The following is a 13,009-nucleotide window of genomic DNA, read 5'->3' as shown; positions in this document are numbered from 1 at the left end:
CATATGTCTCCATTTTCTATAAATTTTGAACTATTTCATACTATTTTCTTATTTATCACCCAGTCTGATTTTCATAATAACTCAGTCGAGTAGAAAGAACATATCTTCTTTTTTTCATTTGACATTTGAAGGAAATGAGTCACAGAATGAAGGAACTTAGGTTGACAAGTTCTGGTTAGTGGTAGAACTAGGACTAAAACACAGTCCCTTAATTCCCAATACAGAATTTTTTTTTTTAAATAATGGGACAGAACGCTATTTCTAAATCATAATACATAGGCAGCTCTGCATTACAATTTCCATTGACTATATATTTTAAATCAGAAGAAACACTTTCAGAATTGAGATGGAAAAACTTAACCAATTATTTTCTATATACAGTATAGTAATAGCTGGATGAAAAAAATATTCCTGGAAAGAAGTTTATTCAAAAGGGCTTTCTTCACCTATGATGTGGATTTCAGATCCATACTATTGGCAAGGCAGTGCCTATCTAATGAGTTTTATGATCATGACCATTACTTTCATATCGTCTGCATACAGCAAGGATTTGCGGACACACACACAGTAAAGTTAACTTTCTATATGAATATTTTAATTATATTTGCAATCATGCTGATAAATAATAAAATGTATTTCTCTCTTTTAAAAAGGACATACGAAATTCATTTTTAATTTTTATTTGTTTAAATTTATTTTGTTAAAAGATTTTTTTATTTTAATGTTTTTTTATTATATTATGTTAGTCACCATACAGTACATCCCTGGTTTCTGATGTAAAGTTCGATGATTCATTAGTTGCGTATAACACCCAGTGCATTTTATTTATTTATTTGAGCAAGTGAGAGAGTGAGCATGCAAGTGTGTGCGCAGAGGGGGCTTGGGTGGGGAGAGCAGAGGGAGCAGGACAAGCAGACTCTGCACTGAGCTCAGAGACCAAGTCCGGGTGCAATCCTAGGACCCTGAGATCATGACCTGAGCCAAAATCAAGAGTTGGATGCTCAACTGACTGAGCCACTCAGGCTCCCCAAAATTCATTTTTTTTTAAATGTGACTACAAAGTGGTGTTTTTTTAAAGGCTTATATATAAAATTGTTTATAATGAGTCACTTTTTTTTGCACAGATGACTTTGGTTAACCTGACGTAGAAAGGAACAAAAATTAACATTGAGTCTCTTCTGTGTACTAGATGTAGTATCTTGTGCTTTGTAGACATTATTTGAATTAATAAACTCAGCTTTCTTGTGTTTTTTGGAATCCTATTATATTTTCAGTGCTCACTTGAAAAACAAGAATAGTTTTCCTGCAGTGCTATTCTTATTAGGCTGCTTTTGTGTTTTTTTAAAAAAATTTTTAAATGAGCAATTTAAAATAGACATAAACCAGACATAGAATCATTGCTTCCACAATTATCAACATTTTACCAATCTTATTTCATCCATCCTCCCATTTATTTTTATAGTATCTTAAAGAAATTTTAATTTTCTTATTGTAGAAAATTAAAAAGTCAATTATCTTTCAGAATTCCACACTAACTATATCTTAAGTCTGAATAAAGTTATTTTAAATTATTTTCTCTATTAGAGATATTACCAGCTTGCCACCTCTCATAAGCAACCTAGACATTTTCTATTTTACCTCTTGCACAAGAGGAAATTAGCAGGGTTTTAAAGTAAAACAAAGCTGAAGCTGAATCCTGGTTCTGCCTATTATTAGCCTCATGACTTTCAGCAAATTATTCTTTTTTTTTCATTTTTAAAAAATTTAACTTCAATTTAGTTAACATATACTGTATTATTCTTTTCAGGGGTAGATTTAGTGATTTATCAGTTGCATATAACACCCAGTGCTCATTAAATCAAATGCCCTTCTTAATGCTTATTACCCAATTACCCCATCCCCCCATCCACCTCTCCTCCAGCATCCCTTGGTTTGTTTCTTTTCTTTTCTTTTCTTTTTTTTTTTTTTTAAAGATTTTCTTTATTTATTTGACAGAGAGAGAGAGAGACAGCCTGCAACAGAGGGAACACAAGCAGGGGGAGTGGGAGAGGAAGAAGCAGGCTCCCAGCATAGGAGCCTGACGTGGGGCTTGATCCCAGAACGCCGGGATCATGCCCTTAGCCGGAGGCAGACGCTTAAAGACTGAGCCACCCAGGCGCCCCCTCTGTTTGTTTCCTATAGTTAAGAGTCTCTTATGTTTGCCTCCCTCTCTGTTTTCATCTTATTTTATTTTTCCTTCCCTTCCCCTATGTTCATCCATTTTTTTCCCCTTAAATTCCACATATGAGTAAAATAATATGGTATTTGTCTTTTTCTGACGGATTTATTTCACTGAGCATTATACTCTCTATCTCCATCCATGTTGTGGAAATGGCAAGATTTCATTGTTTTTGATGGCTGAGTAATAGTCAACATCCTCTTTATCCATTCATGGATGATGGACATCTGGACTCTTTCCATATTTTGGCTATTGTGGACATTGCTGCTATAAACATTGGGGTTCATGTGCCCATTTGAATCACTATGTTTGTATCCTTGGGATAAATACCTAGTAGTGCAATTGCTTGGCTGTAAGGTAGCTGTATTTTTAACTTTTTGAGGAGCCTCCATACTGTTTTCCAGAGTGGCTGCACCAGTTTGCATTCCCACCAACAGTGTAAGAGGGTTCCTCCTTTCTCCACATCCTTGCCAACATCTGTTGTTTTCTGACTTGTTAATTTTAGCCATTCTGGCTGGTATAAAGTGGTATCTCATTGTAGTTTTGATTTGTATTTCCCTGATGCCGAGTGATGTTGAGCATTTTTTCATATGTCTGTTGGCCATTTATATGTCTACTTTGGAGAAATGTTTATTCATGTCTCCTGCCCATTTCTTGACTGGATTTTTTGTTTTTGGGGTGTTGCGTTTGTTAAGTTCTTTATAGATCTTGGATACTAGCCCTTTATCTGATAAGTCATATGTAAGTATCTTCTTCTATTCCGTAGGTTGCCTTTTAGTTTTGTTGACTGTTTCCTTTGCTGTGTAAAAGCTTTTTAACCTGATGAAGTCCCAATAGTTCATTTTTGCTTTTGTTTCCCTTGCCTCAGCAAATTATTAAGCCTTTCTCTAAACTTCAGTTTTCTTGTTGATAAAAATTGAGATAATACTTTAAAAATAATATATTTTAAAGCTTTCTATTCCTTTCATTCATTCACTAAATTTCTATAGAAGTGGTCTACATCCTAAGTGTCATATTAGCTGCTGGGACAGAGTGGAGTAAAACCAGCAGACATCGTTTCTATTCTAATGCAGTGCCAATTTGCTGCAGTGTTTTTCAAACTCTGGACCAAATATGGTGGTGGGCTGTAAACTTGTAAACAATTTTTAAAATGAGAATGAACAGAAATATATTTCCTCATGCATCATAAGGATGAATATTGTTTCATGGAATTTATTTTTGTTTATATATGTGTGCATATGTACATTTATATATTGTATATGTTACATATGTTATATGTGTGTGTATATGGTACTTAATGTGTGTCTTCTTATGGGTGGGGTTAAAGCCATTGATGTAGTGCAGGAGACAGACATTAATCAAATAATCACATTAATGAATATATAAATGCAAATTAAGAAAACCATTCTAAAGGAAAGGAATATAGTTTTAGGAGAACATACAATGAAAGTGCCTAAAGTATATTGGAGGGTCAGGGAAAGCAACCTTGATAAAAGGATTTCTGGTTTGAATATGAAGGATGAATAAAAGGTAAGTAGGCAGAAGGGGTATGTGAGTGTGTGAGAGACAGAGAGAAGAAGAGAGTGGGAGGGGGGGAGAAGGACAAATAGGAAGTGGAAATACTCCATCTGAAGATCCTCACCTATGTGCAAAGGCCTCTGGTTCATATCCTCCTTATGCCCTAGCCACTCTCAATTTCTAGAACTGTAGCTTCCTGAGAGTACCAAGATGACTCATATTTCAGCTCCATAATATATGCTACTTCCATTGCCTGGAGTGTCCTTTTCTCATCTGTGCCTTCTGATTAAAGACTTCTTAGCTTTTAAGACTCAGCTCAAGTATCACCTTTTCTGTGAAGTCATATCTGACTCTTCTTCCCTCAAGAGTCAGCTACGTTCTCTTTTGTTTCCCCAGTGTATTCCCTAAATAACTCTAATTATGGCTTTCTAATTATTTGCAATTATTTGCTTATTTGTCTCAGGGGAATCCATAGCACTTGCTGCATAATAGGTATTCAGTAAAATTTTAACATGTAAAGTATTAAAAATGTTCAATAAATGAATGAGTATGGCTTCTAAGAATCTATTTAGAAGGATGCATGCATAAATGAACAAATAAATAATATTTTTCAACACAAAATCCTGTATTTTGGATGCCTTCCATTTCCTGCTGGTCCATGTATATAGTTTTCAAATGTGAGTCAACATTGACCATCTTTTGAATGCTTAGAAAGACTGCTCTGGTTAATTTTATACAATAACTTGGATTATGTTGCTATTCTGTCTAGCATAGTGCCTAGCTCATCACTGATTTTCAATAAATATTTGTTAAAAGACTAAAGAAATGAATTTGGCATTTCCATAATACTTTGGTGGGAAGTTTGTAATCTGTTTGTACATATTAGTATTGTGTTTTCTAAATTTTCTTGAATAATTTCAAAAATGTGTACGCTTTATTTCTTCAGCTAGATTATGAGCTCCTTAGAGATAATCACTTCCTTTCTTTTTTGAAACCCTCTGCTCTTCAACCTTCTTTCTGTCTCCTATTCCCTCACACACATGCAAATACACCTGTACCCATAATGCCTTATATCAATATTGTGCACAAATGCTCCAAAAAATGTCACTGAAAAATGAGTGGCTGGAGATCATTTGGGGCAAGCCTGCTATAGAGTGTCAAGAAGGCCAACATCTGACAAGAGTCCTTAAATGACTCTAAGGAGCAGGGAAGGTGCACTGACTGGAAAGAGAATTATGTGTGCCCTTACACTATGTTCTTCACCTTGCCCTGAAAATTTCTATCTGGGAAACACGTCTCTATATTGCTAGCTGAAGAAGGCTCAGTCAAACCACATTATAGAAGGCTTTTGGTAGCAAGAGAGAAGTTGTTTTTATTATTTCCTTTGTAACTACTCAACCCTTAATGTGCATACAAATTACCTGGAGATCTTGTTAAAATACAGATTCCGATCCAGTAGGTCTGGGATAGGGCTTGAGGTTCTACATTTCTAACAAGCTGATGCTGATGGTGCTGGTTAATGAGCTACCCTTTTTGAGGAGTAGCGCACTCTAAGACTGAACTGAATATAGACAAATTCAGACTTAAAGAAAACATACGGAGTAAAAAATTAGTGAACTACAACAGAAATCCTGATTTTACATTATCACCAACGCTCACTATTTCTTAAAAAGACAGAAGAATAATGATCTATCTAACTTGCTGATATTTATTTAAAAATATCTATTAAAGAGACAGGTAAAAGTTGCCATTTTTAAGATGACTTCTACAAGCTTGGGTGGGAAGGAGCAGAAGTGGAGGTATGTTGGCACATGAATCTAAAGCTTGGAAAGAAATAAACTAAATAAGCCACAGTATTCCATTAGAAAAGGTGGATGGATTCCAAAGATTAATGTAGAGGCTTAGAACCCCCTCCCCCCACATTTAGAAATTTCTCTTAATGAGTTTTCTTTTCTTTTTTGTAACTGTAGAATTTAATTAGAAGGAAGTGATAAAACCAATATAAAACAAATTATATAATGCAGTAAATACATTATATAACTGATTGATAATGCTTAATGCTAGACCCTGAAGTTGCTCCCACTTCTGCTTTCTTTTTTTTAATGTCCAGAAAACACTTTAGTTTTCCTCACTTGTTTATTTAAAGATTATATTATTTTTAAATGGATACCATTAGATAACTATTCACTGTGGCAATGTATAGAGATCTTCCCTGAGCCCTTTGCCATAGAACTATCCTTCATTTTCATTTTCCAGCCATATAGGAACTCCCTTTAAGCCTCTTGAAACACTTTATAGCTATATTTATTTTCAATAATAAAGAGTTTCGACACTTCCATGGTAGGACTGAATAAACTGAGGCTATAGAGACAGCATAGCTTTTGGAGGTCCTAGGAAATATCTTTGACAGAAGAATCAGGCAAAGGGATTAAGAACTGATTATGGAACCAAGCTGTCTAAGACTAGATAATAGGCCAATAGGGTAATAAAAGTATTTATGTGTATACTGAAATTAAGATTATAGAAAGTGTTGGGTGGGGCAAGAGAAGGTGATAAAACTAGCACAGCAAGATTAATACTTGCTGCAATTATACTGAGGAGTTAAATCAGGTGAGTTGTTTTGAATTTTAAATCTGTGGTTTTTTCTTATGGAAAGCAGGAAGTTAAAAGTAGGACACGTGAGTGAGAAAGCATTTTATATTCTTTACCATCATCTTCCAAGGGGGGAAAATGCCCATGTATTGTTAGTATTAGGAAAAGAGATACTATTTCCTTAAATACAGTATTTTAAGCTTTTTGGAATTGACCAAAATTAATTAATTAAAATATCTCTCTGCTCACTTGAGTAATATTCCCACATCATAAGGCCCTTTTCTTTGTCCAGAGAGACCTATAGTGGAAGGCAATAGGTTATCAAATGGAAAACCAGCTGTGGTCAGGGATTTAGGTGGAAGAAATAGAGAACCTAGAACATGGCTTTTGAGAAAGAACAAAAGCTCTAAATCAAAGAGGTGAAACTGAATTTTAGTATGCACTTTAACCCACTGGACGGAAGTACAACAAAATGTTAATAGTGGCCAGGCAGTGAGATAATGGGTAATTTAAAAATGTTCTTTTTAATTTTCTGTATCTTTCATAAGTATGTATTTCAATCAGAATGTAAAAAGGAAAATTAAATTTACTTTAATCCAGTGGCAGGGATTTGTCTTATATCCTTCCAGAATTGTTTATTACACATGGTTCTCAAAATAATTAGTGGCTTGTTCAGACTTTTCCCTCTTTCTAAATCATCTCTGTAAAACAAGTTCTGAAGGGATAACCCTTTTGAATTGAAAAGTTTCAAGAAAGCTGAACTTGGGATGTGAGGTACTTTTGCCTTTATTAACATCTACAAAGAAACTGTGAGATAATAGGCATCCACATCTCTAGGGGAAGGTGGAAATGCATCCAGATTAGCTTAATCAGTGTGAAGAGAGAAATAACTCTTCACTCTTCAAAAATGTTAATAAAAATATTGCATTGGTCTTAAATAAGAGGAAACATGCTACTTCCATTTTCTTTTATCTTTCAAATTCATTCCATCCTTGGGAGAGGTCAATTGTTAAGACTTGAGCCTATCACCTTCCCCAGCTGCCAGCACCCAAAATAAATCTCTTCTTTTTCTTTTTACAAAAAAAAAAAAAAAAAAAAAAAAAAATTCACTCCACCCTGAATGCAGTTTTAAGTTTATTAGGTTACAGTTCTTCCTATTATATCATCATCACTTGATTCCTGCCTTCTTTAAACTCTGCTTTTTCTTTCTTTTTTTAAAAGCCATTCCTATTTCTTATTCGCTTAGTCATTTTTTACTGTCTTGATTTTTCAACCCACATACCTTAAAGCAAGTGATCCTCCAACTGGTTTGGAGTTTTATGCCACATGTTTCTGAAGGACACTGGCTAACGCTTAGAGATCCAGAGCAAGTTAGCAACCTCTTTACACCTACAGGGTTAGCAATGCTCACAGGTGCCACTGGTTATTACTGGAAGGCCTACAGCAAAGGTAGAGGAGAAGAAAAAAGGGAGAATAAAGGGAGTGGGGAGAAAGGAATGGGAGTAAAGGAAAACAGGGGTGGAGAGAAGAAGGTATGCGAAGTAGAGTGATAGAGAGCCCCAACAATAGCCTCAAGGATATTCTTTACCAAACACTGCCTGTGAGAGGTGGGCGGTGTTCTGACACAGAAAAGACTGGGACCATGCCTCTTTGTTCACCGATGGCTTTTGCTGCCTTAATTATGATGCTGGTATATACACACAGACACAGCAAACATTCCCACTTTTGAGATTTAACCATATCCACAATGGCTATCTGTTATGTATTATGTCTCTGTTAAATATTCTGTAGCTTGGAGGTAGCAACAGTTCACAGGAAAGAAATAATGTGACAAGCTGCATAATAGTCTGTTGAACGTTTTATATTGTGAGATGTTAGGTGTTTTTCATTTGTGTGTGTGTGTGTGTGTGTGTGAAATAGCTAAAAACACCACCATTTCAAAGCAAAAGAATAAATAAGATACCAGATGGTAATTTTATATAGAATTTCTTTGGTATATTCTACAGGAGCAGAAAGGCTCTTTTAAGGCTCATGTAGACTAATCACTCTTTTTGGCAACTAGAAAAGCTAAGAGCAATAGTTTTTTTTTTATTGAGCTGCTGCTATCTCATGCAAAAATCACAGAACAACATTCTGCTTGAGAATAATTCTGCCTCAATTTATTTTCTCACTTTCTCCTTTATATTACCAAGAATGTAAAAAATAGGCTTTCTTATCCCTTTGGTATTTCATTTACTAAAGTTGTCTGTTCTACTCTGGAAGTAAGAATTCTTTTTCATTTTATAGTAATCCCATATGGCTACCAATTATAAGTTCAAAACAGAACTGACGTTTTAGTTGGAGAACAAGAACCAAGAAGAGCCAACGTGGCTATCAGAAGACTGAAATAATTTTCTTTCTGGACAATATTCATTATAAAAGTACAGTAGAAGGAATAAATTTGGAAGAAAAAATCAGAAGAGCCACCGGGGATTTGTTATTTATGTTTTCAGAAATACTCTAATTTAGCGAGATCAAGCTGAATGAGGTGCATCCAAGATAGTATCCCTGAGAAAGAATACACTACTAGGAATTAACCTCTCCACCACACTTTATTTACAAAGAATAGGAGAGTGACAATTCAGATAAATGTTAACCTTTTTTTTAGAGATGGTCTAAGGAAATGTGTTTATAATAATGATAGTGATAATAATAGTTACCATTATCAAACATTTTATAAAGCTATTATTGAGTGCTTGCTTTTGGTGCCAGATACTTTACTAAGGCTTTTTAGGGTCTCATTCAATCCTCACAACAACTTGTTAGAGTAAGTATTGTTATAATTATCATCATTTTACAGATGAGACAACTCAAAAAGTTTAGAAGAAGCTCAAAAAGTTTAAGTAATTTGCTCATACTTATAAAGATGGACCTGGTACTGGGACCCAGATCACTCTTACTTTGCTTTTCAAAGCCCATAACCATAACCATTTGCTTATAGCCTCCAACACAAAAAGATACTGCTAAGAAATAGTGATGGAACATGGAGGAGATTAATGAATATATTTAATTATAAAAATGAAATTATTTTAATAGCTAGATAGAGGAGAAACAACAAACAAGTAAGAGATGCCGTAAAGAACCATTAAAAAGGAACTGGCCTTCTTAACAGCTCTGATAAGCTGGGAAATGTTTTTAGACATTTCTTCAATGATATCAGCCTTGAGTTACTAACCAATAATAGTTTCTAAGTAATTCCATTGCATTTTCATTTTGGGTACCAGGAAATTGCTATTTAGTATTTGCTTTTAACCTTTATGCAATCTCAGGGAACTCTAAAGGTATGAGCTGCTGGTACCAACTGAGGTTTCAGAGCTTTGAAATACAGCTCCTCCAGGGAATTAGAAGGTTCCCTTGTGCTTGCTTTTTATGAAGCTCTTACTCTGTTTGAGTTTAAAACAGAAGAAAAGCCCACCCTAGATGATCCCTGTGTTGGGAATCTGCTCTTTTTTCTTGGACCACATAGATATTTTCAACTAGAAAACATATGGAAAACTTCCAGACCAAGACTGTCTGCTACCTGGTATGTGTAGAGGTCAAAAGAATAAATTATGGTCCAGTGTTTCTATCAATTTCTACATTATTTATTTGTCAACAAACATTTCAAGTAACAACAGTATTGTCCCTGAAAAGTTTTAATCCAGATTGTTATATGTGAATAAAATTATTTTGATAACCAAGCAGGAAAAAAATATAAAACTCATTGGGTGCCTAGGCTGAGCCAAAAATCTGAAGAAAAAAAAAATACAGTGTGAGTATGATGATACTCAAAAATCCCAAAATATTTACCTCGGACAGCATAGCCATCTTTTACTGATGCTGGAAAGGGGGGTAGGTTGTCTTTTGCATATACATCTTGAGCAAGGACTCGCCCCATTCCATCTGAAAAAAGAGAAAATAAGAAAAATATAGATTTTGAGAGCAATGGGTTAAACAGGCAGTCATGTGGGTAAGTGCCTGTCTGAAAGGCTTATATATGGGCTCAGTGAGACCTCCTGATTTCTATCCCAAGGAGCTGGAGACAGAAGGAAGAGATGAATCCTTGCGTCTGAAATGAAAGATTAGATTCAGTCAATTAATAGTTATGCTTGCAAAGATTATTTGAATATGAGCAGCTATACAATCATCAAAGATATGTTTCATTTCTTGTGTCATTAATCCTTTAACAACCCAAGATGACTTTCTTTAAAAAGCCAATTCTTGAACATTTTCATATTTGTTGATCCAGTAATTTCACTTCTAGAAATCTATCCTAAGAAAATAGATAAATCTTTATGCACATGTTTATTTTAGTTGTTTATATTATTGAGAAAAGTAAAGAAATAAAAAGATAAATAATATAGAAATTTAAGTAGACAATTATTTATCCTTATGATAAAGTATTATACAGGTTAAAGTAATGTATATGAAGAATATTCATTGACCAGGAAAATTCTTATGACACATGTTTAAAAAACATACAGAACTGCACATGTAGTGTATAACCTTTACTATGTTAAGATAGACGTGTACATGTCAATAGAGAAAGATGAAAAGGGCATACATGAAAATATAAAGCACTTGCTATTTTAGTATATTAGAGTTATGTATGATTTTTATTCCCTTTGTTATACTTTTCTGAAAATTTCCAAGCTTTTTATAACGATCAAATGTCATTTTTACATTAAGAAAGTTTTTTTTTTCTTAAGAAAAGTAAAGGAATTTTAGCCTTTGATTTTGGCTTTATTAACCTAAAAAAACTAGTGATTACAAATAAACAGAGGGCCAGTAGCCTGTCTTGTGAAATGACTATTCAAACTACTCTGGATAATAATCATTTTCAGCTACAGCTTAGGAATTTGTACTAGTGCTAACAAGAATAAAAGTTTCAAGAGTCATTACCAATTTCTTAAATATTCTAGAATCTGTCTTTATTATTACTATTATTTCAAAGAGGCAAAATAATAATAAATAGGAGGTGGAGAAGGAGGAAGGGGAGAAGGAAAAAAATCAAACTTGTCTCCAAAGACTGTAAGTAAATACAGGAGTTGATTTACATAAGCTGTTTGTATAACTTAGAAAACTCCATTGTTTCCAGAGCTAGATGCATGTCTTTTTTTGTTTGTTTTTTGTTTTTGGCTTTGTCCTTCTTGCCACCTAAGGCCTCTGATTTCCAGATCCCAGGACCTAGAAGTAAGTACAGAGAGATTTTTAATTTTGTATTCCGATCCACAGTGACAATGATACTTTTCCTTTTAGGGAGGTGATAGCTGAATTGGAAGGGAGAACTCCTTAGCAGATTCTAGATATTCCTAGAAGGTTGTAGTTATTCTGGAGCTATCCTGGAGCTATGGACCTTAGTAAGACCAGGCAAGTGGTGAAACCAGAGTCTAGTTTGGATTCCTTATACAACAGTAACTGCCAAATGAACCTGAAGCTAAAAGGTAGTCCCTGATGGTGAGCCCCATGGCACTTGCCCAGGATCACAATAAACGTCCTGGGGAGGCTCCTTGCCTGGAACTAATCTGGCCTGGGGTGGTTCATGAAAATGTAAACTCTACCCTAGCTCAGATCCTAAGAGAATGACTTTGCTGGGATTTTGAATAGCTCATTAATAGTAATAGTTTATAAGATAGCACAAGGAAATTAAGAAGTATAAACTTTGAGGTACAAAATAACTGGTTTTCCTGGGTCTTCAGCTTATAGATGGCATATCATGAGTCTTTTCAGCATCCATAATCATGAGAACCAATTCCTCACAATAAATCTCATCATATATATTTAATCATATATATCTGTATCTATATATATATCCTACTGCTTCTGTTTCTTTGGAGAACCCTAACTGATACAAATGGAATAGAATAGAGAGTTCAGAAATAAACTTTTGTGTACATGGTCAAATGATCTTCAATAAGGGTCAAATGATCTTCAATGGGAAAAGGACAGTCTTTTCAACAAATGTTGTTGGTATTGGAAAAATTGGATATCCACATGCAAAAGAATGAAGTTGGACCCTTACCTTATGCTATATATAAAAATTAACTCAAATGGATTAAAGAACTAAATATAAAACTTAAAACTGTAACATTCTTAGAAGATACAGGAAAACTTTATGACATTGGATTCAGCAATTATTTTTTTATAACGGTGATGAATAGATAAAATGTTTCTTTATTTTTTCGAATATTTTCTGATTTTACAACGAAACATTTCTCCCAACGATGTAAGTGGGCCTCAGTTTTTTTAAAGTGTTTATTTCAATTAGTTAACATACAGTGTAATATTAGTTTCAGGTGTACAATAATACTTCCATACATCATACTTCCATACTTCCATAGATCACTGATGCTCATTGCAACGAGTGCACTTCTTAATCCCCTTCACCTATTTAACCCATCCCCCTACCCACCTTCCTTCTGGTAGCCATCTAGTTTGTTTTCTATAGTTAAGAGTCTGCTTCCTGGTTTTGGTAATGATTTCTTGAGTATGACACTGAAGGCACAGGCAACTAAAGCAAACATAGACAAATGAGGCTACATCAAACTTAAAAACTTTTGTGCATCACTACTGGGTATTTACCCCCAAAATACAAAATCACTAATTCAAAGGGATACATGCACCCCTATGTTTATTGCAGCATTATTTACAATAGCCAAATTA

General features: G+C 34.5%; 1 protein-coding gene across 18 annotated transcripts in view; it reads right to left on the bottom strand.

Annotated features, from left to right (window-relative positions):
- The window catches only part of GPHN (gephyrin), a 603,483-nt gene that overhangs the window by 78,495 nt on the left and 511,979 nt on the right, over nucleotides 1-13,009 (bottom strand). For all 18 annotated transcript variants that reach the window (XM_087856022.1, XM_087856023.1, XM_087856025.1 and 15 more), the window contains one exon: nucleotides 10,157-10,249. In XM_087856022.1, the coding sequence (XP_087712148.1) occupies nucleotides 10,157-10,249 (93 nt within the window). The remainder of the gene's footprint in view (nucleotides 1-10,156; nucleotides 10,250-13,009) is intronic.

The sequence above is a fragment of the Ursus americanus genome, chromosome 26 (genome assembly GCF_024610735.1).
Source record: "Ursus americanus isolate L20-20 chromosome 26, mUrsAme1.1.p, whole genome shotgun sequence".
Lineage (NCBI taxonomy): Eukaryota > Metazoa > Chordata > Mammalia > Carnivora > Ursidae > Ursus > Ursus americanus.
The sequence above is the reverse complement of the archived record's forward strand: the minus strand, read 5'-3'. Positions and strand labels throughout refer to the sequence as shown.